This window comes from Amblyomma maculatum, chromosome 8 (assembly GCF_055883805.1).
Source record: "Amblyomma maculatum isolate TAMU_Amacu chromosome 8, ASM5588380v1, whole genome shotgun sequence".
Classification (NCBI taxonomy): domain Eukaryota; kingdom Metazoa; phylum Arthropoda; class Arachnida; order Ixodida; family Ixodidae; genus Amblyomma; species Amblyomma maculatum.
The window spans coordinates 105,666,937-105,694,933 of NC_139351.1; the positions used below are offsets into that span (position 1 = coordinate 105,666,937).

Genomic DNA, 27,997 nt, shown 5'->3' on the forward strand with positions numbered 1-27,997 from the left:
TACACACAGAAACGTCCGCGTAGGGACATTTCGCGTCTTCATTGCTGCCTCGATATCCTTGCGGTTTCTTGTTAAAATGTTTTTTTTTAATCTCTTTTTTTTTTTTTTTTTTTTTTTTTTTTTTTTTTTTATGGCGAATGCGAGCGCAGATAGCATGCGGCGATGTCCGCCGCTTTATTGCCCTCTGAAGAAAACGGACTTGTGGGGGATGAACAAAGGATGTAAGATGAGTCCGAAAATTTGGAGACTATAGCCCAGTCGTTACTTTAGAAATGGAAGACACAAAAGGGGCTCGGAAAACCTAGTTTTACTTCTTTTTCTTTGTTCTTTTATTGCGCACTACTTTCGACAGTACGGGTATGTTGTCGAAAGCAGCAATACACAGTCACGCTGTCACATGTTTCGCCCAATGTTTCGGCAAGTATATGGTAAAGAGTTCTTGTGCTTTACTGCAAAAAAGAAAAAGAAAAAAAGCTGTAAATATTTATACAGAAACAGTTCAGCTTGGAAGAAAATTCTCAAACCTCTTTACATTCTCAGCTTATTTGCTTCGTCGAGGGTACTTTACTGGCCTATAAACACACTTTTCATAAGTATACTTAACGGTATTAAAAAAGACTTACTGTTCCCATTACTTGCAGAAAAAAGTCGATTACGCACTCTGAAAATATCAATCGTTGCGGCGTGTAGAAACTGATTAGTAATTTAGTGGCTTGGTGTACAGAGGTATTACATATACGCCAATCCCCACGGACCTTTCCTATAGCATATCAGTTAACATATTACATTGCACAAGCCTGTGAAACACTGATTTATAGGCCTCTTATGAGATATCCGCGTAGAAACGCTTCTGGGCCATGAAAATCATTCGTTAACTTTATGTTTGATATTCATGGATATATTTTTGTGTTACTTGAAGGTACCATTAGGGAAATAACTTTAGTAGCAACGATATTCATAAAACGCGAAGCACTGATGCATAGTCTATTCATGTGGTTGGGTGTGACGCTAATACTTCGCTGCTATTATTCCACTCATCCCATCGGAGGCACACCCCATACTCTGCAGTGTTGCTGAGTGAGAGGATCGACATCGCGGCCTCAGCACTGATAGGGTGCCGGCCAGAACGGCGCCATCGCGAGCAAAGGGCGAGCGGTACGGGCCGGGTATCTTCAGCTACGAGGGGGCGCTCGGGGATGCGGCCCGCTGCAGTCGCGGCGCCAAAAGACTGATGATGGCCTCGTGTTTGGGGTGAAATAATAAAAGCACCGAATACGGCGCTTAAAATGACAGATGAAACAGCCGGCCGTCTCGGGGCTGGCCGGCGGTGGCGGCGGCGCCGTCCCCCTTGTAGGGGGCCTCGAGATGCAGGCCCAGACGAATGGTCAGTGTCGCCCTAGTCGCCGCCGAGTCTGCCTCGCAACAACCCCCTTCCTTTCTTCCCAGGAAAGAAGCCTTTGAAAGGAAAGCTTTGGTTGAAGCCATCGCTCTTTCTGCGTTTCCCTCTGAGAAGCCACGACGGTCGAGCGTACATACAGGGAGACAAGGAAAGAGTGAGGGAAACGAGGGCGCTAGGGAAACAAGGGAGTGAAGACGCCCTCACGGCGTGTGCATACGATCGAGAAGGGACCGATGGTAAAAGGGTGCGACAAGAGGCCGAGAGAACAAGCTCGCGAACACAAAACGCAATATGCCTCTAGGAAAGATGCGCACACTCTCGACTTTTGCTCAGTTTTTCCTTCTCCCTTCGCTGTGCTCTCTGCTTCCGGTAATGGAAGCGTTCGGATGCTGGTTTTTCCGGTTGTAGCCATTTCCTGCGCTGTTTTCTTTAATCATTTAAAGTTTCTCAGCCTCCACTTTCATTTCCTGCTATGATGCTGGCTTGGATATCTATAGTGTGCTGCGCCGGAGGAAGCAGCCAACTTCTTTCTCAAGGATGAAAACCGGGACTCGCCATCATCTTGAGTGCTGTTTTGTAACGATGACAAAAGAGAATCTTGTGTGTCCTCGCTAGCTATCATCTAAACATGATCTCGTGCCAAGCAGGCGAAGAGCAAACTTTCAGTAAGCTTTTGGATCGTTGCGAAATTAGGGAGAACTGTAGATGTCAGCCAGGGTGAAGGTGATATATGACGAAGAAGTGCTGCCTGCCGAGCCCATTTTAGCCCTAAAAAACTGCTATTTTAGAGCGGTAGCTTTTAGAGGCCCTTTCCCGACGATGAGCGGGTAGTAGCCGTAGTTGTAATAGAATTGTTCAACGTAACCAGAGAGTGGTAGCCACGGGTAAGGAGGGTGGTTACCACGGAAGGGAGAGGAAATCGTGAGAGATAGAGAATGCGCATCCGGAGAGTGGCGACCATGAGAATTGCTTTCCTGCGGGAAAGAGTATAGAGAGAGAATGACTGACGCAAAATAAAGGCGGCTATTGTGAAATCAGGGAGGTGTCGTCAGAGCACTGAAATGCGCAATTTGAGGGTGGCTATAAGGATGAAGGAGGCTACGACAAGTGCGGAGAAATGCATTAACCGGTTGGTTGTTGGCAATGAAAATATCTGGAGGATGATTACCGTGAAGGTGGAGAGTATGGAGATAGCGGAGGAACGAGCAACTGGGCAACCAAGAAGAACGAGCAACCAAGAAGCGTCAAAGACAGTGGTTACTGTGGAATCATGAGGCAAGGGCGGAAGAGTGCGTAACCAATTGATTGTTACCAATTAAAATATCTCGAGAGTCATTACCGTGAAGGGGATGGAAGGAATGAAAAAAGCGAAGGAATGAGTCACTGGATGGTGGATAACATTGCAGCGTCAAAGATGGTGGTTACTATAGAAGCATGAAGCAAGAGTGGAGAAATGCGCAACCTGTTGGTTGTTGCCAAGGAAAATATCCGGAAGTTATTATCTTGAAACCAAGTACAGAGTGATGGAACGAACAACTGGAGGGGGGTTAGCACGGGAGCGTAAAGGAGAGTGGCTACTGTGGCAGCATGGGGCAAAAGCAAGAGAAGAAGAATGCATATCCAGATGGTGATCACCATGTGAAATATCCGAAGGGAGGTTGCTGCGAAATGACGAAAGTATGTAAGTAGAAGAATGCGCAAAGGGAACGTGATTGTCAAAACAAAAAAACGTGTCCCATGACAGCGACCAGTCATCGAGAAGCGGTGACTAGAAGTAAATTAATGATTAAGATAGCAGGGAAGTGCACGTATAAGAACGAGGACCCACAAGGGGAGCCGCAAACAAGAGACATTAAGCTGAGGCGTAACACCCTCCAAGGCGTAGCTTAAATGTTATGCAATTTTTTTTTTTGGAAGGTGCCCAAGGCAAATCCCTGTATTGAGCGGAGAGGGGGAGGAGGGGTAAGGGAGGTGTGAGAAGAGCTTACATAAACAACAAGGGTGCTTATTTGTAAAAAAACAAAGAAGGGCAGTTGCGAGCCTGACATGAAGGGACGGTGGAGGCGGTTGGTTTCGGTTACCCTTTACATACTTGCCTAGTGGGTATGTTGAAGTTTGGACAGAGTTACCTACCCAGGTGAGCTCAAAGTTGGGGCGATTCGGTGCAACTGTAAATGTGCGGAAGCAGTAGACGAGCAGGGTTAAAGGGACAGAACACTGCAATTTAGGTCTCAATTTTTTTTTCGCCGCAATGGAAAGATTTATGTCTAAAATGTTCGATTCTATATCGGTTTTGTTAGAAACGCTGCAGGAGGAGGAGGAGGTAAACTTTATTAAAGAAGAGGTCGTAGGCGCGGGGTGGGTTGGCGTTCCCGTCCCCGCGGTGGGCTCCTCTTCAAGGCCGGACGCCAGGTGGCCGACCGACGATGTCGTTCGGCGACCTCTTCGGCTCGCTCCGTGACTCGGAGTTGAACCTCCGGGTCGGAGCTGAGCAGCGCGGCCCCCCACTGAGATTGGGTAGTGAGCTGCAGACTCTGTGATGGCTTGTCTTGATTACATGAGTATAGGATGTGTGGTGTGTCTGCCTTTTGATGTCCACAGAGAGAACAGACAGGGCTGAACTGCTCTGGGAACCATATGGAGTACATGTACGGATTAAAGAAAGTGTCTGTTTGAAGCTGGCGCCAGGTGACTTGTTGTGTTTTACTTAGTGATCGATGTGGTTCTGGGAAGATTTGTCTTTCTTTCTTGAAGTGGGTAGTAATTTCTTTGTAGGTTGTCATCCGCTCCCTAGCCGACCTGAGCTCAGGGCAGCGCACCTCCCGGTTAACTACGAATCCTCGGGCAAATTGGTGCGCTGCCTCGTTCCCAGGATGGTCCGAATGGGCAGGGACCCAGATCAATGTGATAAGGCGGGTATGGGAGCTTTTACCGGGAATTTTTCGATCAATGCGTGCGCCCATTTTTATGTAGTCCGATGCTAGGAACCATGAGCAGCGACTGCGACGACGACTGGTGGTCGACAAAAAAGACGTACCGAAAACAAATATAACTTTGACTCACCAGACAGTAATCAGACATTTTTTTTTGCATAGAGTAACGTCCTTTTCAGTTTCACACTCAATGCTGTTATGGCACAATAACGCACGCTCTCGTCGACGAAAGTTTTAGTCGGCACTGTCACTGCTTCATTCACAAAGTAAAAACATTTTGGTGCCCTCTCGTGGCAAAATCTGAAAGCATACCTCTCGCGGTGCGAAAGCCGGGGTGGGTTTTATTTAAGGACGCACTGGAGAGAGCGCTAAATATAATAAAGTATGGCAAGCACCCCTAGAAGAACAAAGAACAATGTGCTGTTACGAAAATCAGCGATATTTTGCTGACCTGTAGTCACGTGGGGGGCTACACTGAAAGTACTAGGGTTTCTCCGCTAGATAGCGCCTCGGTTGTTTTTATGCGATTTTCAACGACAAATTAACATTTTAAAGCCTCTTTTCTTTGATATTGTAGTGCTCGATCTGTTGCACTATATGAGGCAAGATCTTTTCATCTCCACCATAATCTCATGACATATTTTGGCCAGTGTTCTGTCAATCCATACACATTTTTTCGAGCGAAAGTTGCCTGCAAAACACCAAAAAAATAAAAGCTGTTTCACGGCTGACAAGAACACCGACTTATTAATCACTCTGAAAAGAAAAACCCCAGTTGGAATATTCACGCCTACGCCTATAATCTGATCGTAAAATCCTCGACCAAACCCATTCTGGATTTATCATCACAACCTACTATTACTTGCAGTTCACGCTACTTACGGCATCCAATCAGTAAATTTTGCAATAATTAAGGCATCGACCTCACTGCCGCAAAAAATACAGCCATTTACGCCCTTCTGGCCGTTAAAAAGCATCTCCATCTCCGATTGTTTACTTTCAATTGACGTGATCCTATCATGTAACCGTTATTTATTTTGTATAGAATTTTGCAGCGACAGCTACACCACGCTACCCTTGAGTATTTCACCGGTGCCTGAAAGGGCGTCCCATTGCCCAGCAACCGGTTTCGCCGCTGTTTCAGAGGAACAACGACAACAAGAGGAAGAAGACAAAGAAACCGCTGGTGATAACATCAACTCGGTAGTCGCCACCCTGGTAGAGACGAACGGCACCAGCGAGTTGCTAGGACAGATGGTTCGTTCGATTGTTGTGACGGCGGTGTGCCCCGGAGCTCGACGTGGATACGATGTCATACCACTGGAAGACTTCTACACCCGAATGAGAATGGTGAACAAGAGGCAAGGAGTCCTCACATGGGAAGGGATTCACCGTGCGACAGATCAAGAAACCGTTGCAAATTTCGCGGTGCCTGAAAAAGAGCGGCAGTACGCATGCGCCAAGACTGGTTTTTGCCACAGGTGCGCTAAGTGTTCCGCCGCTGGCTGCGCTCGTTACAGAGGCGACGGAGAAGTGTAGCGGAATCCCCCAGCAGATACCCGCGCCGATGCGGAGAGGAGGAAAACTGTATTTTGCACGCTGCGCATGCGCGCGCCGCCGCTGAGCGCTGACCGAGTGGAGCAGGAAAGCGTTTGCCAGCATCACATGCTCCCGACATAAAAGTGGATTCTGCCTAGGACGAAGGTTAACTTTGATGCGTTGTGTTCGATGCAACGTTCGGTCGCCCGTAGCCAAAGCTTTCGCTCCACATTCGGTTCAGCGGCGTTGAACCCCTATAATGTTTTACCACTAGAAGCTTGCCTTGTGTAGTGAGGATGGTGTGATTGGTGTGATTAGTCACGTATGTGCGAGGGGAATATGCTGGTGCTACAAACGGTGACTCCTTACTTCATTACATGATAAACACGACGCTATTACTTACCTGTCATCGGAGTATTCATCCGTATCTAACTTATCATAGCAGAAAAATTTACGCATTGTACCTAGGACTGGAACCTGCCATCACAATTGGACTGGATGAGAACACCCTATTAGGGAGAGTGCTGGCATCCTAACGTAAGGTCATTAATGAGCATGTCAAGGAAACGCAATAAAGTTATTCAACAACCCTCCACTCTATGCGTGGCTTCTGTGATCCTCGTCGAAAAGAAACGCCTTGCATATCGCTTCTTTTTTTTTTTTAGATTAGCACTGCTGAATGCAGTCATTAAAATAAAAGTACATACCCCCTTCCCCGCATCGGCGACGCTACTGTCTGCTTGTTCTCAGCCCCGTGCTTTTCATCTGCTGATGTAAGGTCAGGATACTGGTGGACTCCGATGCACCTAAAAAAAGTGTGACATTTGATCTCAGTACTCCAGATGGCCAGTTTTATATTGAAGCAATTCACGCACAAGTCTTGAGAGATTTATGAATGTAAACCTATGCTGCTTTATGTTGGAAAACGGTTGTAAGTTACTGAGATGATTTCACTACATTAAACCAGGCACTTCGAAATCACAATGAAAGCGTAGATCTTGTTCTGGACTTCCTGCTACAAGGTTGCCTTGTTGTTACATATTTGTAAGACGTGTTGCTTTATGGAGAGCGTCAGGCGATGGTGCTCGGTAATCTCGTTGACCATGAAGACGAGCGGTTTGATCACCCAGGAAATGTCAGTTGTTGCAATGTTTCAAGAGTTCTAGACTTTGAAGCAGCTTCTAAGTTTCTCATGGGTATAAAGCTTATTCATGTGACGTCATTGCAGCCTTACAGGCAACAATGGCACGCACAACGCAAGATGAGAGAAGGAGAAAGAAAGAGAGAGAGAGGGTCTACGGCGAATCATGACACGGCGTCGGTGAGATAGCTCTGGTTGGACGGCGTTCCAAACGGCGTCTTAAGTGTCCGACAAATGAGCGTCGCGCAGCAGGGAGTAGGCTGGCGTACCGGCACCGATGCGTTGGAAACATTCTTTCGTTTGCTTTCAGTTTCGAATCGCCCAACGTTATGGCGTCTCCGCAGTACAAGGTTGCCACAACTGCCGCCTGCTAAACCTGATAGCGAATAGGGTCTATACGCTTAGTTCCGTAGATAGCTGTTTAAAGTGTTGGACGTTGTACAATAATACAAGCCTACCCATATTGAGCGGTTGAAACACTACTACTGTCTTGAGGTTACCTAGCCTGGGGGTTCCATTCGTGGGGTGAAACACGTTGCAGCTGCAGCCACAGCGCAGAAAGTTTTGAGAGAGAGAGAGAGAGAGAGAGAGAGAGAGAGAGAGAGAGAGAGAGAGATGCAGGATGATATTGAGTATATGCCTATTCTGCTTTCTGTGGCGACACCACGCTTTCTATTCGCCGGCTTCGAAATATTTAAACTCTATGCAGAAGTTTTCTGCTTGGGGCGTAAGACATTCACCAAAGAGGTATTTTTTTAGGGTTTTCGTTCGGCTTCTAGCATAACGCTAAAGGATCGAATCTTGTCAGCTGCGGCAGCATTTAAAGGCAACTAACGTCCACGTACTGCTCGATGTCTTTACATGTTCAAGAAACGGTGACAGTCTAAAATTATTTCAGAGTCCTCAACACTACGACCTCACTCGTAGCGTGCGTACAGCGTCAGTGCGTTACACTTTCGAGAATCGTAAATTTTTAACCGCGTCTTCTTGAGACGTATGACCACTTTTGCTTACTATATTGCTAGCAAAGCCAATGAAGTCGCGGGTGAAGGAAAATATTTAAGGCAGACATATGCGAAAGCGTGCATCATTTTGACTCCGCCAATATCCGAGTCTTTTGTGGCGTCCGAAATTTTTCTATATCCGAGTCTCTTGTTATATTCGAGCCTTTCGTGATATAAGATTGACGTCATAACCACGTATTTAGGTATATCAAAGATTTCATCACAACCATATTTTGCATTTCATTTCAGTATGTTATTTCCCCAGTCTTGCCTTATATACAGGCACATGTCTGTAGAACCCACAGACACCTTCGATCGAGGGGCTTCAGACACACGGCTGACAGTTTTTGCCAGCCTGAAACTCTTAATTCCTTCACGTTCAAAACCCCCACAACAAAACAAAACACAACAAAACAGAAAGAGAGACATTAGAAGACGATTAGTAAAAAAACTGTTAATCTCTCAGTTCTTTTCATGTTATTTGATAGTGCGTTTCGTTAGGTCGCATCAGTGTTTACTAGAGTTTTTTATTGGGGCCAGTTACGAAACTCAAACGGAAACCCGGGCACTCCGCGCGGCTCACTTCAGCACGCTAACAGACTGGCTTGCCTCATGGAACTTTAACAGATGCTACGGACAACGTACGTTAAACTTTTAAGCAGCACCTTACCGTTTATGTTCATGCCACCCACGATGCGGCAATCAAATTGCCAAATCTTCAACAAACCATTCGTTTTCTAAGTGCAGTGCTATTTAGAAGGTTGCTGCTTAATGAAAAAAGTAAAAAAAAACGTTATTTTTTTCTTCTTCTTTACTTTATGAGACATTTTTTATTGTGCTACGAGCGAATTATGCCCTTTTCTGCCCTTGTAATGGAAAAGCTCCTCGCAGTAAATCAAAAGGCCACATCTGGGAATACATTTTTACTCTCCTTGAGGTGAAGCAGCATTTTTTATTCTCTTTTGAGGGAAACAAAATTTTACTCCACTTTAGAGGGCGACGTCTTTTTACATCACCTTAATAAAATCTCTCTCTCAACCATCCTCCCCCTCCCCCTCTTTCTCCGCTGCGTAGAATACCTTTTTATTACTTCATTCTAAGTGAAATATCTTGTCCGTACAAGTGCATCAGCGTAAACCCGCTCGCTTAGTCGGCTTGCTTCCGCGGTAGCGGTGCTCGGCCGAGCCGCGAGCGGGGAAGTACCGAGGGCTTCTGCCACCAATCTTAGCCCAGCCCGTTCTTTCTCGCAGCAACTAGGGTGTGTCCGAGCAAACAAAAAAATGCTCTACGAAACAAGCGTTGGAGAAAAGCGACGAATAGCGTCGTGGCTGGGGCCGCCGCCCGCGTCCGAACTTGTTTTCCAAGCTGCCCGCTGCTAGGAGCGTGGAGGAAAGACCGTGCGAGTTAATGAGGCCTCTCTTCCTTCCAAGACAGCGTCGCCAAAACAGCGAGCGCGCGGCCGCTGTTGTAAAGACAACGGGCGCCGGGTCTGATCTGGCGCCGCAGTTCCTGGGGGCGCGAGTGGGACTGCCATGTGTCTTGGCCGGACGCGGCGCAGTTCCGCTGCCGGCAGTGGCGTCTTGAGAAGCGAGCAATGGGCCAGCTTGCGAAGATCAGTTGGGCAAAGTTGGTTGCTGGCCGAGAAGCGGTCGATGTGTTCGCTGAGACACACAAAAAAATTCGGGACTACAACTTACTGCAAGCGGACGCGGGTCAGAAGTGGTGGCTAGGAGAAAAACGCTGCGCTTGCAACCGAAGTCTCGTTTCACGCGCTACTTCCGACGGAAGCGCAGCGAATGTCCGCACGCAGCCTGTGGCGAAAAACTTTTACTCTATGTCCGGCCTGTGTTCTGGGCTACCTTGTTTCCTAATTAACCGAAAAGAAAATCAGTTGCACATGTCTGTGTTGCTATATGTTTGAATTTATGGTGGATTCCAATCGGCGATCAGGACCAAACTTTCTTGCTCCGAGGCACCATGGAGCGCATTTCAATGGGGATTCGGATGCAGATCCTGAGTTCTGATCGGACCGGGACGGATACCTTTTCTTCGCGGACTCGAAGAGCTGCTCCGGATCGCTGATTGGAGTATGGCATCAGTTTTTGAAGCAGCTTTTCTTTGTTTAAATTTTTGCAAAAAAAAAAAAAAAAAAGAAACGTGCATGACAGAAAGCTACAGAATTCTCAGTTTTTGGAGCAGCTTTTCTTTATTTAAATTTTTGCGAAAAAAATTTGCATGACATAAAGCTAAGGGATTCTTGGCACCATTGGCAACACTAAGCAATGCTCCGTCACATCGCTAAAGCCTGTGACATGTTTGGTGATAAATAAAATAAAAAAAAAAAATACCAACTATAAGAGTAACATGTAAACGCGTTTGTTCTGTGCTAATACCCTCCTTGTAGGTTACGGTTTGTGACGCAGTAACTTCACGTGATCCCTTTCTGATCAACCATAATATGTTTTGATGCAGACAACCTGAATTGGGCTTAGCATTTGTGCCTGGTCTGACCTAAAACCGAATAATGCTATGCGCTGCTGCTTAAGCGTGTAACGTGAAATGAATTAGTAATGGACACACATTTAGCAGGATCCTTGACACCGAAAGGTGTATTATGCAAGTTGTTGACTGCACTCACCGTTAATTAAAACTACTCAGGCCTGGAAACATGACGACTCGCACCTTGTAATGCGTAGCTAAAGAAAGATGTTTTCCGGCCCGTAGCTGGAACGCGCTAAAACTACTGACAGCCATGCATTAACCTGGAAAATTTGTATAAGTGGCTTCAGCTGGCCTCTTATTATACCAGTAGCCTTACGGAACCGTTTTCACCAAACGTGACTTCTTTTTGGGGTGTGAAGGAGCGGGTAAAGAGCTTTAAGTGACCGCATTTCCAGCAGCTGTCATTACAAAGTAAGCCAGACTGCCAGGAAAAAGTATATGGAGAAAACTGATTTGCCAGTGCGAATCCTTGTACCTGTGTGGGCGAAAAAATGCAGAGCATGTTTATTTTTCCCTTTTTTTCTCTAAAGTGGGGATTACGGGAATCACTAAAGAAGACACACACGTACAGCCTAGCGCAAAGCCGTGTACATAAAAGGCATCCATTAGAAAACACACTCTTTGCGTCCATCCCAACGTGAACAACGACGACACAAGAACACTGCACGGCCCAAGGAGGAGGAGGAAGATGAGGAGGAAAGGCAGGGAGGTTAACCAGTAAAAGCAACCGGTTTGCTACCCTGCACTGGGGAAAGGGGATGAGTGGATATAAAAGTTCTGACAGAGGGATAGTTGAAGCTAATACAGTCACATAACAGACACGCCACATCACATCACGTTACGGTCATGTCATAGCAAACTAATAGTCTTTCGATTAGGCCTGTTATTCTCATAAAGCGGAGCAGTGCCTGGGAGGCCTTCGCCGTAGACGATCGCCGTGGCCAGGGACCTAAAACCTTAGTTTCACTCAATGAGCGTCCATCTAAATCCTCCAGCGAACGGCACAGACACTTCCTTTCCTCACTGTATATCGGGCACTCACAAAGAATGTGGCCTATAGACTCGTCGCATCCACAGTTTGTACATGTAGGGCTGTTTGCCATGCCTATCCCAATGCCATCCGTGAATCGACGCAGGAATGTGGGATGCTAGCCAAGCTCACGCCGTTGTTTTCCGAGAGCCTACATACGGGGGTCCAGAAAGGACTCGAAATATGCTTTGTTTTCCAGCGCAGAAATATTGACAAAGGCATATGGCCGTCACCGTAAGGTGTGTGTGTGTGTGTGTGGGGGGGGGGGGGGGGGGCGGTGATTGCAAACGGGAATCGTTCGAACGAACGCTAAATCCATATACAAACAGGGAGTGTGTACGAAGCCATTCAAATGTGGGACAAATGAAGCTATATTTTGTGCACACGTGCGCTTGTAAATCACAATGGCCCTGCAATCTCCATGAACCTATTTATGCCCTTTATTTTTGGTGTGCCTCTTGTGCGTTAAGCATTGCAGGTCGTTTCTAGGGTTTCGTTGCACCTGCTTGTGATTACGGCTCGGCAATTCCGTTGTCACCAAACGCACGCCCTCCGGAAGCCATCGAGTGCACGCCGCACGATATGCGTCGTTGAAGCAGACTCCGAAATGGCGGTCGTGATGTGTCTTTCTATGAGCGAATGCGCTTCATCAGGAATGACATATGAAAGCGAGGGCTGAGATTCAGAGAAAAAAAAATACAAGGAAAGGATGCTGATTACCTGTGAAGTCCTATTTAAAGCCAGGAGAAAGGAAGCCAAGCAGTTACAAATATGATGAGAAATAGCAAGACTCCAAGCTGGGCTTGTTGGTTCATAGTTACTAAGAAGATTTGCAGCGCTAAAAGACGACACAGAGAAAACATATGCACAGGACGGCGCTACAATTGGCAGGTTGTCTGAGCAATATGGCTTATCAGGACGGATGGAAGAGATGAGACGTTCTGAACACATAAAAAAGGGCCCACTGTAGAAGAAAGGTATCGTAGCAAGACTCCAAGCTGGGATTGTTGGTTCATAGTTACTAAAAAGATTTGCACCGCTACAAGACGACACAGAGAAAAAAGATGCACAGGACGGCGCTGCACAGCGCCGTCCTGTGCATCTTTTTTCTCTGTGTCGTCTTTTAGCGCTGCAAATCTTTTTAGTAAATGATGAGAAATCTCCACTTAGTAACACGGAGGGTGCAGAGAGTGGCAAGGAACAATTAAGAGAACGAGAGCCTGTCGCGATGATGCAGTGGTTAGGGGTTATACATGGCAAACTTACATTTGAAAAAGGAATTAAATTATAACACTAATTACTTTGCTGAAAATGGCAGCAATGTAACTAAATTACATTATAATTTCTCCTTCCAAAACGTAATGAAGAGACATTACAATTACTTGTGCTGATAAATTCAAATTACATTTAAATTACTTTCTAGTTTATTCCATGCAAAGACTAAGTAAAATTAGTAAACCAAACAACAACGTCTCTACACATGCGAAACAACTAATTCTTTCATCTCCTTGACAAATTCAGACCCAGGCAACAATGCCCTCCATCTTTCCTACAACATGTGCCATTACAAAAATAAGACAATGGCGAAACAACAACAAAAACAGAAGTATGGTTGAACGCTCGTGAAACGAGCGTCGAACCCAGCGTCTTGCTTTGCTAGCCTGGAGCTGTCTACGCCGTTTGAAGGCCCCGAAGAAACGAGGTTATTTATTGCTCTCGTAGTCCCAAGGAGCAACCTAGGCACCTAGCGCTCATAATTCCCACGCTATGTACCCTTCAGCTTAGCTATCTCACCCCATCCTACCCTCTCTCACCGCGCAGTGACTAGTATAACCAGACACGAGTGTGCCCTAGCCGACGCAACAAAGAGTGCAACTGCGCGCTCCCAACTAGTTTTGGTTTGCGGCTGTCTTACACCATCTGCCCCATCGGCGGCCTCTCCGACGCCTTACATCCTGCTGCTAGGCGAATGGTTACAACTACCCATAGGATAGCCGCACTAAGTGATCTGGATACACAGGACGCAGCAGGTCTCAGATGCAGAGTCTGATAAATTGTGTTTCCTTTTGCCTGCCGTTGCGCTGGCCCAGGCTTGCCGCACGTCGTTCCCTCTTTCGCTGCACTGTACAGTGTAGCCTATTGAAAGACCAGGGGTGCACTTTCGGAGAAGTAAATTTAGAAGAAATTAATTACTTTTGATTAATTACGTTTGATTGATTACATTTGATTAATTATTTTTGATGTGAAATTAGTACCAAAATTTATTACATTACTAAATTATCAAACTGGGGTATTTTGATTACATTACAAATTACCACGAAAATAAATAAATTTCAGTATTTCTTTGCTGTACATTAATTACCATCATGTCTGGTTAGCGCGCTTGGTTTCTGCTCACAAGGATGCGGGATTGAATCTCGGCCTCGGTGGCTGCTTTCTGATAGAGGCGAAAAGCAAGGCTCCCGTCTGCAGTGCGACGTCAGCGCGCGTTAAGGAACCCCATGTGGTGGCCATTTCCGGAGCTCTCCACTACACTACACTACTACTCCACTAGAAACAGTTCCTTACGGGCATCATTCCCTCCGAAGCAATGCCCTATATTAACTAAACTGTAAGATAACATTGACGGATTTTTTCACACCAACGCCTTTAAGCATTTTTTTTTCGTTGACTCCCCGACGCATAACGGGCCAAGAATATGATTCACATGTAATTTACCTGTTCGCGCTATTTACCTGTAATAAGCTTTAATAAAGATTTATCGTTTAGGTCTGTGCGGCGCTTTCAGATTTGCCAAAAAGAGAAGTTAAAAATACGCCTGAACTATAATAAATGGCCTGCTGTCAACGTTCCCACTGTACTTATAAGCACAGCCGGTTTTTCGAGTCGGAAATATTTACTCTCCTCATAATTTATGGATATTCAAAGCACCAAACCTAAACAATAGTCCGTGAGGCGAGCCTCAGAAAAGAACTCGGGAATTGATTTTCTTCCACGCCATGCTGCTTAATGTTCATCGAAATCTTATTCAGAGCATGCTCCTTCATTCCTCTTGCTTCGAAATGCGGCAGCTGCGGACAGTACTCGAACCCGTGACTTAGCGTGCAGGTTCAGAGGTTCCAAGTCATTATGCATACGATTACAGAGGAAATCTACGTTTTATATAAAAGAAGAGAGAAGTGATTATTTGCGTCCACCCAAGCATAGCTATGCGGTCACAAATTAAAGCTACACTGTTCACTTGGAGACTTCACAGTTGGCAGGAAAAATCATCCATTACTGAGAATTGAACCAGAGAACATCACTTATCGGGACAATCGCAGTGCCAATTAAGCTGATCAGTTAAGCCGTAGATAGAGGCTGAATCGGTCATCACCTCGAAATGGAAACGACGTTATACCAGTGTGTTTAGGGCAATACAAAGAAGTGGAGTGATTTCGAAAAAAAAAAAAAAAAGAATATTTACTCATTAGCATCCCCTAACTACAGCCATATGGCTGCAGAGGAGAAAAAAAAAAAAAAAAAGGTTTAAGGTTTCTAATCGTAGGCCTGCGCTTGGGTGGTTGCTAATGAGTAAGTACCCGCTTATTAAGGTGAAAACCTTTCTAGGCTCCATGGTGTAAACCTTTCCTTCTTTCTCTTCCACTTATTCTGTCTACCTATTCCCTTTTTCTTCTATGTTGCATGTTTGAGTAGTTCTTATAATTTCAATTTTCTTTTTTTCCCTTGACTTCGTCGTGGTCGGCATCGAAATGTGTGAATAACCTGACTTACATGTGGCCCTACGGGGCTTTTTATAGGGACTAGGCCTAATTACCCGAAAGGGAAATCATGGCGACCTCAGAACCAATTGGAGGTCTTATCTTGACCGGGGAAATAATATCGATGTCAGAACAAATCTCGCGGAATCTCGTGGATAAGTATCGCGGAAGGCTTTCGCAATTAAGCTCTTAAGCAAATGTAAGTGCAATCCTCTATTTTTCTTTCCAATCTACTTTTCTTTCGCGTATTCCCCTAAACAAATTAGAATAAATTATCAATTGATATGAATTACGTGACAACTGCCGCTTAACAATTTATTCGCTCATTTTGGCACGCAAGTCTTCCATAGTACAGGCCCACGCTCTTTAAACGCTGACTTCAACATTTCTTGAAGTTCTAGCATAATCATGAGCACTTGCGATAGCCCATGCCAGCCAAATTAAAGGCTTGAACAGTCTCAAAACCCTCCTGGCCACGCAGAAAGGCCGAGGGGGGGGGGGGGGGGGGGGGGTCATACGTTTCTTCTCCAAATTTTAATTTGTTTAATTTTGCAAGAAGCTTACTCACGTTTTAACAACCTGATATCAAATTCAAGTACTATTTCAATCTGACGAACGAAGCTCCACTAGGTCACAATTGACGTCGCAATTTGCACCTCCGTAGTTTTTTTTTGTTGTTTTTTTTTAGTCGATATTTATTGCCTCAGGGCATCAGTAGGGTATGAGATGGATGAATAAATGATTAAATGAATGGAAAGCACCTTCGTAGTTCGAGAATGGTTCCCGGAAAAATAGTCAAAAATGGCTTGAAGAAACGTTCTGTATCAATCGTACCGAATTCACTGCAAATTTGTACAAAAATTTCCAGGCAAAACTGCTTTGCCACTGCTCGCACATACACGTGCTCTTTTTGCGGAACAATGTGTATTCTGATGTCGGCCTTGCCACGACGTGATATATTCACATCACTGCAACACGTGGTGCGAATCCAAACTTGTCCTCTTCTTTTGAGAGTGTTAAGCACGGTTATGTGCGATTTAAAAAAAAGAAAAACACCTGAAAGCACTTTCGCGGCTATTCGAGCCTGCCATTTAATTGCTAAGACTGTACAGGATCAATCACACTTAGCGGGAATACGGCCTCGCGTGGCTGCACACGTGCGGAGCATCATTGCGTCAAGGGCAGTAGTGAATTCATGCAAAACGGCGGACGACACGAAGCATTACTACATGGTTCATGTTCTCAGCGCCACTCTGCATTGACTCGTTGGAGGAGTATGTGCATGATGCAAAGCACGTGCGTGGCCACGCGAAGCCATATGTTCCCGTTAAGCATAATCGACCCTGTATCGCTATGAAACATCGGCATCGCACTGAGATGGTAGCTTGTCACAAAGAAAGAGGGAGAGATAAAGAGAGAGATAATGCGAACAAAAATCCATAAATGATGGGAGGCACAATGTAACAGCAATATTGCGAAAGGTTTGTGGAGGCGGCTATCAAGTTTTTGATGTAACTTTCTGTCCTTCTCCCCTAATCCCTCCCCCTTTTTCTTTTCTGACAGACGACAGAAGCAACAACGCTGTGTAATTGGTAACGACTATTCCTTGAAGTTTTCACCTATATTGCTATTCTTGGCGATGCAATTTACCACTAGAAATAGTGTGCTTTTATTAGAATGTCATATTATTTTCCTATTTTTCGCAAGATTTGATCCAATATATGTATAATCGTAAGGCAAGCCTAAATACTTATACTTTGCTAAAAATTACGAACAGTTGGCGCACAGCTCACATATACAGCTTAGTGCGATTAGCCCATGTTTAGTAATCGTTTTCTTATTTTTAATTATCAAATTACATCATTTATTATTCCTCAAATGTCTCTTTCGGATCATTCATGAGAGGTGTCGATAATACGACAGAAATAACATTACACATGATTTACATGTAGTTGGGGAAATATTAAAAAAAAATGCTTCTTCCAATACGAATTTTAATAGCCTATGGCTAATGACGGTCGCAACTTAGCCGGGAGCTCATTGTAGTCGCTCAATGTCTTCAACAAAAATGATTTCTTGAAATGTTGCGATACGAGCTACTTGCCGTATAAATAGCACTGGAATAATAATGGAGGCAAATGTGATATACTCGTGCGATGAATCGGCTAGCTGCTAGAATGTTGTGAAAGAAATCGCGCTATTTACATAGGCGAACTGCGTTATTACGAGTAACGATTGCAGTTAATTGTAATATGGTTTCAGTCCTGAGAATCTGTTAAGATAAGAGTTGTCAGATGAGGTGGGTGCGGCTATACGGTTCTGGCGAGATCCCATACAGATTTATTATTTTCAAGTTTAGGTCCGATAAAAGTTTTGCAAGCCAGCTATTTCAGAGAACTTGGCGTTAAAACAAGGTTGCACCGAAATTACGCATTGCACTATTTCCAGGATTGATTATGTGTGTGACATGGTTAGTCCAAGTTAGGTGGAGAGAAATACGAGCGCCTCAGTTTCTTGCAACTGCCCAGGGACAAAGAGAAAATCATTGTTTGGCAGAACACCGCTTTTTAGTTATGACCATGTTCGAGACTTTTCCCACAGTTGACAATATAGCATAGGATCCAACAGTAAAAAAAATAATAATTAATGCCGCCATGCAGCGACAGTGCATGGGCCTGAAGGCAGTGCATTGAGCGCTTTGGCTTCTTTCAAATACATTTTCGTTCACTCTTAGATCGGTTTAAACCTGTTGCTGCGTTTGCCCGTAACACATTTTTCTCTACCATCTTTATTTTTCACTTTAGTTTGATGCATATATGGCTTTCCGGGAGAGAGAGAATATGGGGCTTTCATGAAAATCACGAAAGTAATATTCGTGCCGGGGAGTGGTATTGCTTCTTCATCCAGCCTTTTCCACTTCGCTATAAAAATTGACTGCTTCTGGTGAATGCCTTGCACTATATTCTCTCCTCAGCTGCCTCTACTGGCAATTTAATCTCCCGAAGATCCAGCTCTAGTAGTTCTCGCCGTCCCCTCCTCGGTTGTTACAGTGCTTGCCCATCTCCGAAACCCTATCTGCAATGCTCTTATTCTGACACATTCATCCCTATTGATCGTATTACCAAGGTAGCGAAGCTTTCGACCTGTACGCTCGCTCCCATATTTACGACCTCAACCGTGCTCTTTACAAGGTCATTCTGTACTTGACACTTCGTGGCAATATTCCTTTAAAAATCCTTATCTTGGGAACTTCTATCGAATGCATTTATTTTATTTTTTTCTTCAAATGACACCTCCCACACCATAAATGCTCGTGCAGGGTGTGCAAGGTCGGATAGGTAACAATTTCTGCTTGTTTCTTTTTCTGGCAACAAGGAGCAAGATGTTAGCGGACAGGGAATGGCCGAGACGTAGAAAGGTATCCCTCAAGCCTATTGGTGTGCTGCGTTCTATTTTTGTAAGATTTGAACAGATTTGAGCTGCTTGGCCCTGCGAACACATAACCAGGACGGCGAAAACTGAATGTGCGCTGTGAGCTTCCTTAATATACACGAATCTTGAGAGCGCTCTCCTCAGACATCGCCGTTCAAGATTCCCCCCCTCCCCCCCCCCCCCCCCCCCCCTCAACGTTAGCCAAGCACGATCATTTATTTTCCCACAGACACTACTAAGCCTCGCACTGCCTAGACGACGTAGGTGCGCCTAATGAACTAGCATGTGCTCTGGCGCACTATGTCGCAACGCACCAAACGCTTATCGATAGCAGGCCTCGGTGAAACACTATTAGCGGAGAATATGTGAAACACGGTCCATAGTTACTCGAAAAAAAAAAAAAACAACAGACGAAATATAACCGCATTATAAGCTGAGATAAGGCACAGTAAGACCAACTTTGCTGGTGAAAGCATGAGAATGAGTACCCTTCATAGTGATATGCCTTATTAAAGATATGATAAGGTTGCGCAAACTAGCCTTGAGCAGGCGGGCCGACTACTGGCACCAAAATTTGGGTCCGCGCGTTGTACATAAAGCCCGTCTCGGCGAGAAATTGGTCGAGACGCAGTTTTGGCAGGTAGTCGTGTAAGCTCTCTTTCGGTCTCACTGCTAACGCTTCTCACTGTACCTTCATGTGTGGTGGTGTTAACTTGATGTACGGGAATATCAAAATTGCCTTTTAGAGAAACAGAGGCTTCACAGGCACAAAAAGACAGAATCGTTCTATACGCCTTCGCTCTTCCCACTTTTTGATTTTAATAACCCATTACTGTGAGAGCTAAGACTACCAATTCGCAACAATAATGCACCATGTCTTATTTTATGATGCGATATATACCTCGGGTTCGGCTCCTCAGGGTACAAAGTGTTACTGTATTTCTTCGAAAACTATATACCGGTATCGTTGCCGTCAGCGTTTGAATTGCAGTACTTCAATTACGTCATGCATTATTTCCTCCATTCCATATTGGACGAGTTCGCAGGGTAAAGACAATTAATTTATTCGCTGTACTGCTCTAATATTGAAAGAATACAGAGTAGAACAATGCAGCATTAAAAGCCCATCAAGAAAAGAAGAGAAATCGAATAAAATGCATTACACAAAGACATCATACAAATGCTGTAGTCCTCGGGAACACAAGCGAAGCAAAGTGTTGGAAAGTGTTACTATAAAGCAAATCATTCAATATTTTAGTGTTTGGAAACCATAAGTTGCGAGAGCGCTTCAGCTATCAATATGCCCCAGACGGCTCTCGCCTTGTACATTGCGGAGACGGCAAAAATTAAGTCTCAGCAATCACTAGAAGAAGCACCGAAACGTGCAGGTATTTCCACAGTTTCATCCCTACTCTTATTGTTCGTCGAATGGCACGTTCGAGCAGCAACGAGCAGATTGTAGGGAGGGAAGCAGAAAGGTGAAAGGAATACCAGGATAAGGCGAAGGGCTGTTTTATCGACACTGAGAAGCCTATGACTCGAACAATGCCCTCTGCCGACCAAATCGCCAGCGGCAGGAGTAGGATTTCATTTCGGGTGAAAGGATGCAAAGGCACTGAGCGAATAGTGATATCATTCTCAACCAGCGAGCCAGAGAAAGAAGGAAAAAAGAACGGAATGCACAAAGGTGTGAGTGGAGAGGGGAGGTCATCAGCGTTCCCTTCAGGTGCGAGCTGGCGTCCCCGACCGACTGCTGTTTTGGGAGAAAGTTAATTGGGGACAGGGCGCCGGTCCGGCCGCCGAACCAAGAGCGGCTCGGACTGCTGCGCCGAGCGCGATACCCCTTTGGTACCTCGCGCCTATGGGAAGCAGCGCGCCTTAACAATGGACCGCCAAAGAGGATGAGGGAAAAATGAGAGAGAAGGTAGAAACGGCACCGGATTTTCGGAGCTCGCGCTCGGCCGCCGCGTCCGGCCATGGCTGATGAACCATGGCGCCAACGGGAGACTAGCTTCCCCAAAGGGAGACTGGCCTCCTCCCCAAGGGGAGACTAGCTGTCTCCCCAAACTATAATGAGATGCGCGACGTGCCCATCGCTCCAGCAGGCACACCGGTGAATTTCCAAGACGCGCAACGTAAAAGTTGGGGGGGGGGGGGGGTAAGGATGGAGGGGATGGTAGTCGGTGTAGCGAGCCTGCTCCGAGCATCTCCTCAGCTTCGCGCCTGTGAAGGAAGGCGTCAGAGATGCCCAGTTCACGGTTTAGGCTGAAGCGGAGCGTTGCACAGGCTTCTCCCTTCTTGCAGCCGAAATGAACTGCGCGCGTTAGTACTCCACCCGGCTTTCTGGCTTGGGCGAGGCCGCGAAATAGCTGATTTCGCGAATGGGGAGCAGGTGAGGGGCCTTTCTTTGTTTGTATCCCAGAAGACAGCCTTAGTGAGGCCATTTAAAGTTATCCCACGGGAAACGAAATGCTCCAATTAGCTGAAACTTTGGACTCTGAATGCTATTGCAGGGGAGGGTTGGGGAAGGAAAAAGAATGAAACGCCCAGGCGTGCAGACGAATGGAACCATGGGATTTCGCTTTACCTTCGACTCATTTGTAGAACAGAAAGCAGCAAAGCTAAGGAACAACAGTTAAGAATACGGCGCAATCATCCAATAAGAAAAGTATTAATAGGATGCGACTCAACTTTGCTCTTTTGCTTTTCTGTCATTGTTTCCAATCTTTACTTCCAATAGATCATTAGTGCTCACAGAGACAAAAATGAACACTACTTTTTTTTATTGTGATTGTAATCCACAGCTCATTGAAACTGAAGGACAATATAGATGAAACTTAAGCACTGCTGAAGTTTGCTCGGAAATTACGCAAGCTGTATTACGCAAGAGCGTATACAGCTAATTCCTTCGAAAAATTAGCTGTGATTTAGCTCTGGTTAAACATGCGAGGAAGCGTAAGTTTCTTTTGCCTGCCACATTATTCGTCTATCTCGCCCTAGGGGTATGACGTGAGAGCGTAAGCTACCAGCCCACATATAAATTTCTGCTTTAACCAAGCCGTACTGACGTGTCTGAGTGTCCTAGAAGTAACGTGAATGTAAAGGGTTCTGGCAGGCTAATGCTGATATCACCCTCCCATATGACAGGAGTGACCCGAGTTGGCAGCTCCCGCCCGTGATATCAGGGTAACGTGAATTAAAATGTCATGATAGGCTGATTCTAATATCACCCTCCCATATGAAAAAAAGAGGCCCGAATTGGCGTTCTTTCAGGCACCCATCGTCACCTACCGTCAGGCTCCCACCGTCAGGCTCCTACCGTCAGGCACCCACCATCCTTAGTGAAGCCTCCGCTTTGAAAATCACTGCCGTACCTATAGCTAAGGATCGGATGCTGTTAGTTTTTGTCGGAAGTGTTCAGAACGTGACGTGAAAATTGTCAGGAGTTGTCGGCATGGTGGTGGCGGTGAAAACATTTATTCAAAGTGAATACAATCAAGGAGGTATGCTTGGCGCGAAGCCTTAAACGCCTGACCTCACAAACACTAGGTGAAGTCCCTAGACAGGGACCCCATTAACGGTCGCCGTCGCCCGCGCAGCCGCGTTAACGCCTTTTGGGCCGGTAGGTCGCGGCAGCCGAGTAGGGTCGCCTCCCAGCCTCCTGGCCAGGCTTAGGGATGGAGAGAGAGTATGAGTTTTGTTGGCAGGCGCATAGCATGTGGTAGGTGCCAGCCACCTCAGGTGCCCGCAATACTGGCTCTGCTCAGTGAATTGAGGATCAAAATGCTTAATCACTCCCGGGGACAGCCTCGTGTTGGTGGAGAGGCCAAGATGCAGCCTCTAGTTCGCTTTTGCTAACCCTTTGCAGAGATTGGGACATGTGTGATGCAAGTCTTAATAAAATGTTAGAATGTCTTTGAATATTCAGGCCGGATTGGAATCGGTGTCCTGAGCCGACTCGAGTCCCGATGAAACTGCCCGGACAGAGAGCGCGTGGGCGCCTGAGTCGGCCACCTCGTTCCCCGCAAGACCATGGTGGCCACGAGTCCAGACGAGATATCGTTGCGCGAGTTCCGCATTCCGAATGCAATTCTGATACATTCGGTAGGCTAAAAGATGGTTTATCCCTTCTCGACGTTCCGACAAGCCCGTCGTGAATCGATGATGATATATTTAGGTTTGTGACCAGAGGCGGCGAGCAGTAAAGGATAAGCTCGTGCCTTACTGTGAACAGGTAAAGAAAATAGCTTTACTGCGTACATTGTTACATTGCTATTACAAATCGAACACCAAATATAAATGTAACGGGTCGTGCAATATTAAGGACATTTAAGGATCCTACGTTCCCTGGTAGAATACACCTGCAAGATAGGATAACTTGATAATCCAACGCATATCACATGTCACATAAAAGTAGGCGGGACAAGGATTTAAATCAGGAGCCGTCACTCTCTTTGTGCGAGTCTCGTAATCTTCTAAATAATAGAGGCGTTTACCATAGCGCGAACCCCCCCTCCCCCCTCTCACGCGCACACACACACACACACACACACACACACACACACACACACACACACACACACACACACACACACACACACACACACACACACACACACACACACACACACACACACACACACACACACACACACACACACACACACACACACACACACACACACACACACACACACACACACACCACCCCGCTGCCGCTCTTTGTGTACCCCTCATCGCCCCTGCACATGTGTAGATTATATAAACACAGCAAGTATGCCCGCAGCTGGTTAAGGAGCGTAAAAATGAGGCTCCTTACAGCTGACCGACATCTGGCACTATCTGGTGCCCGCATACATATTGGAGCAGAGTAATCTGTGTAGGGAGATAGATGCATCTAGTCCCGTCTTCCGTTTATTGATACTCTTATACAGGGTGGCATTACGTGCCTATGACACATAAAGTAGCCTAATTTTATCATGACAGTGTCGTCTAGTTTCAGGGTGTTGTCTTTTAAACTTGTTTTCTCCGGCTGCTCGGGTATTGTCTCGTCGTTAGGCTATAACCTCATGCCTCGGTCCTTCGGCGCTGTTATCCAGCTCCCCAGCTCGTTCATTGCTTTCTATTTCGGTTTTACAAATAGTAACTAACTGCAAGATACCACCCGCTTACAGGGTCGTCATGGGAGGGAGTATCGTGGACTGCCCGGTCGAAAGGTGCACAATGTAAAAGTCGTTCATATTAAACTGCCAGCCCATTCTTGAAAGCTAGCCAGAGGCAGTACCCCAGACATATAATACAATGACGATGGTCAGCTTTAAAATACAAGATGTGCACTATAGACGAGCAATATTTTGTATTTTATATTATTATCTCCTATGCTGTATCATACTAAAATACACTGTATTATAATATACGTTTTATTAGTAAGTTATTCGAAAAACCCGATAAAAAGCTCTGTCTTCGTTGTTTTCTTTGTCCATTTCAAACGCCACCAGCGCGCGGATTAATGTGCCTTTCGCGGCATGTTGAGCAGCGTATATGCGTTGGCGGCGTGATATTTGCTTCCCCTCTCTCTCTCTCATTTTCTCCTCACACGCCCCTAAAATAAAGACAAATTGAGGCCCCAAGTTTTCCTAGACAGAAAACCAACAAAAGCTTTCGTCCGTCCGTCGACAGAGCAAGAGTTCCCCCTTCTGCTGTTCTTTACGCCTGTTCTTCGAAACACGGTTTGTTTAGGACCGCGTTATTAGTTTAGGGCTCCTTCTGCGCCAGGATAAGGGGTTCAAGCGTCTGCCAAACTTGGAGAAAACTGGCTGCTGCCACCGCCGCCACCTCCATGTTTCTTTCGTGCGCCCTGTACCGGCTCTGCTACCACTGCTGCTGCCGCCTCTGCGTCAAAAAAAAAAAAAAAAAAAGAAGCTTTCCCAAATTTTCTATTCGACAGCCCATTAGTCCGAGGAGATGGGCGCTCAAAGCGGTAAGGTGAAATATAGAAAGGGTGGGAAAGGCCAGGAGGGAAGAGGGAGGCATGCACTGCTGGGGAACACGCCGACGGGAAGCTTTCCACGCTGTCTGCCTGCTTCTACTAGTCTCGACCGGCTTTCACCAGTATGGCTCTCTCCCCATGCTAGTCCGCCGCCTCCCAACGCTATAACACCCCCATCCCCTGTCCCATCCTCCTTCCCCATTTCTCTCGGCCGCCCGACGTTTTAGGGATAATCGAGAGCTTTCAGAAGAAACAGTTAAAAATAGAACGAAGGGAGCAGTGAACTGGCGAGACAGAGACCCCCAAAGAAAAAAAACGAAAAATAAGAAATAGAAGCAGCAACAATCAGCAAACGATATTAATAGGGACCAACGACTTTTGAAGCGAGCACGGCTTGCGAAAACTATGATGGTGTAAGCCGAGACAACATTAGGGTAAGTAAATGCCATAACCCTTTTACATCTAAGCACCGAGAAGGAAAAGTTCACAGAATGGTATTAAGTTCGCGCATGTGTGCGTCTACGAAAATTAGGAGCGTTCATTATAAAAAACATGTCCGCAGTATACAAAGCACTCATACTTTTTTTTCCTTACCTGTATACTAAGCCTCGTTGTCGATCGAATAGTGCTGCGTGCATGTCTCACATAGAGCTCCTTTCTATGATTCACTTTATTCTTTTTTTGAGAACTTATGACATCAGTTGCTGATAAGTCGATACGAATTCCAGTAAGAAAAAAGACGAAGAAAGTAAACGGCTAAAAAGCAAGAAAAAAAATGTGTCGACCCTTTCTTCCTCTTGGAGAAGGCTGATATTTTCAGAATTTTTGTCCTCTAATGATAACTCTTGCAATAACCCAACAGCCTCCTCATGAACTTCGCACATTTTATCAGAGATTAGCTTGAGCGCCAGTCTGTAAAAGACAGACGGGGGGCGCTCTTTGTCTCGTGGTGATTTTTTTTTTTCTGTTCTTGTGCTCTCGTCTTTTGTTGTGCTAAATGTGTTTAAGCTACGAACCAACACGCCCAAAAAGCCCACTTACTGAACTGGACTTACCTCTACTCTTTCATGCCCTCGTCCAACTCTTGAGTATCATCCAGAGACCATTTCATTACCCTACATTGTTTGTTCTGCTGTCTTGCAATTACGCTGGCAAAGCGCACGTAGCGGTAATTCATGTCACTCTTACCTTTGTAGTGCCACTTGAGGTTCCCATTCTAATCATGATACCACTTCCTGATTCTACCACCATCGCATCATATCATCATCACTTGAAGTTCCCATTCTAATCATACCACTTCCTGATTCTACCACCATCGCATCATATCATCATCACCTACTTCATTATAGTAATTATCATTATCATATATTTTAAACGCTTGCTGCGAGAAAAAGGTCCCCCTCGTTGGTCTCTAATTAGGGTTTTCCTCCTCACGAAAAGAAAATTGATCTTCACCGCGCGCAACTGCTTCGACCACCAGCCGCTGTCGGAACAAACTATTTGGCGCACAGAGGCGAAATACCGATAAATCTGTTCTAAAAGCCATGATGCAGCTAACGAATAAGCGAAGCATAAAAAGTTACTAACAAAATTGAAGAGATATAGCGTAGGATCTAGCTGCAGACGCCGGAGGAGAAAGGAATAACCAGGAATCGCGGTTTATTACGCTTAATTTGAGGGTAAATGTTCCGTTCAAAGGGTTTAACGAGCACGGCGATCATTAAAAGCTCACTGTTCGAGGCCAAAGTGAGGGCTGCTTTTCCTCTTTCGCTTTCTAGTAGCGATAGGCAATTTATTGAAAAGTAATAAACCTATCTGCTAAGAAGGAATATATAATTTGCGCACGACAGGAGACTCGGGCGCACTGAAGAGACCATCGCTTTCCCCAAGGAAAGGCCCTCGCCGACCCTTCCTTCTTGCAAGGACAACGCTTCTTGAACGCGTTTCTAAAGCTTGAAGTCTTTTTCGTTGCTGTCACTAACGTCCTTGAATTGCTTTGTGTGCCCCGTTTTTAACTTCACATTTCTCGTTCGTGCTTTGCGTTGTTTCGTTTTTATTAGTGTTGAGTGTTTGCAGTTTCGCTTGAGCATCAACTGACCGTTTTGTCAGATTTTGTTAGATGCTAGATTTTCAGTTCAGCTCAGTCGTTCAGTCGTGTTCGACTCTTCGTGACCCTATGGACCATATCACGCCACGCTTTCCGGTCTCCCACCATCTTCCTAACATCACATAACTCCATCTGCAGCACCTCGAGGATGCCATCCAACCATCGCGTTCGCTGCCTACCCCTTCTCCAGTGACCCTCAACCTTTCCCAACATCGAATCTTTCTCCAGCGACTCCTCTTTTCTCATTTTAGATGGTATTAAAAAAAAAAGAGAAATGTACATGTTTTATGCATGTAATTTGTGGGACTGACAAGCTAACCGCCTCAATCGAGTGGTAAATTCTTAAAGCCAGAAAACAACAACATGGCCAACAAAAAAAGTGTGCCGCAACAGAGGTATGCATTTTTTGGAAAATAATTCGAGCTCTTGTCATGGCCAATGGTTGTTATGCATTGGTATGCCAGCGTATAACAGTACGTTTGTTGCCTGCTGTAAAACATTATGCTATTATGCGCTGCGGCAACAAATGTGCGTTTACCGCACAACAAATGTGCCCAACAAACGAGCAACAAATGCGCGCAAGCGTTGCCACAGGCAGTAAATGTGCTCTTATGCGCTGCAATGCACCACATTTACCGAAAAGCGCAATGTTCAACTTACCACAAATGTGCAATGGTACAACATTTGCTGGCGGTGGCAACACACGTGGCACCATTAAATCACTGTCGCTGCTAGCCCTGAACAGCATGACAGTGCTCAATGTTCTGGCTCACGTCTTTGTGTGTAACGCCTCACTATGTACTCTGTACCTGTGGGGCTGTCCTAAAATGGAAAGAACTAATCTAAGTTGGCCTGTATTGATAAGGTGCCGCTTTCTAGCAGCGAAGGCACTACGATGACTGTAAAGTAAGCTAAGCATATTATGGAGCCGACTGCAATGTCTATTTAAAATGCGTCCTCAGCTGGCTGCGGTAAAAGAGAAATAATGTAAAAAAAAAGAAAAGAAAAGAGAAAAAAGAAGAGACCATTCACCGTGGTTTTAACACTCTTTCTGGGCTAGTTGGTGCATGCTTGAATTGATATAGAAAATCGCATCAAACCATGCAAGCCACAAGAAAGAAGGAAAGGAGACACAGGCGCCGTGTCTTGTCTTCATTCTT

The 27,997-nt window shown here is 45.6% G+C and overlaps 2 protein-coding genes across 3 annotated transcripts in view; both read right to left on the reverse strand.

Moving 5' to 3' along the window:
- LOC146182108 (latrophilin Cirl-like) overlaps positions 1 to 27,997 on the reverse strand; it is a 450,055-nt gene that overhangs the window by 352,277 nt on the left and 69,781 nt on the right. The gene's annotated exons all lie outside the window — the stretch shown is intronic.
- Positions 1 to 27,997, reverse strand: part of LOC146182109 (uncharacterized) — a 234,307-nt gene that overhangs the window by 70,602 nt on the left and 135,708 nt on the right. The window contains exon 2 of the mRNA XM_084577118.1: positions 6,579 to 6,677. Within this exon, the coding sequence (XP_084433244.1) occupies positions 6,579 to 6,677 (99 nt within the window). The remainder of the gene's footprint in view (positions 1 to 6,578; positions 6,678 to 27,997) is intronic.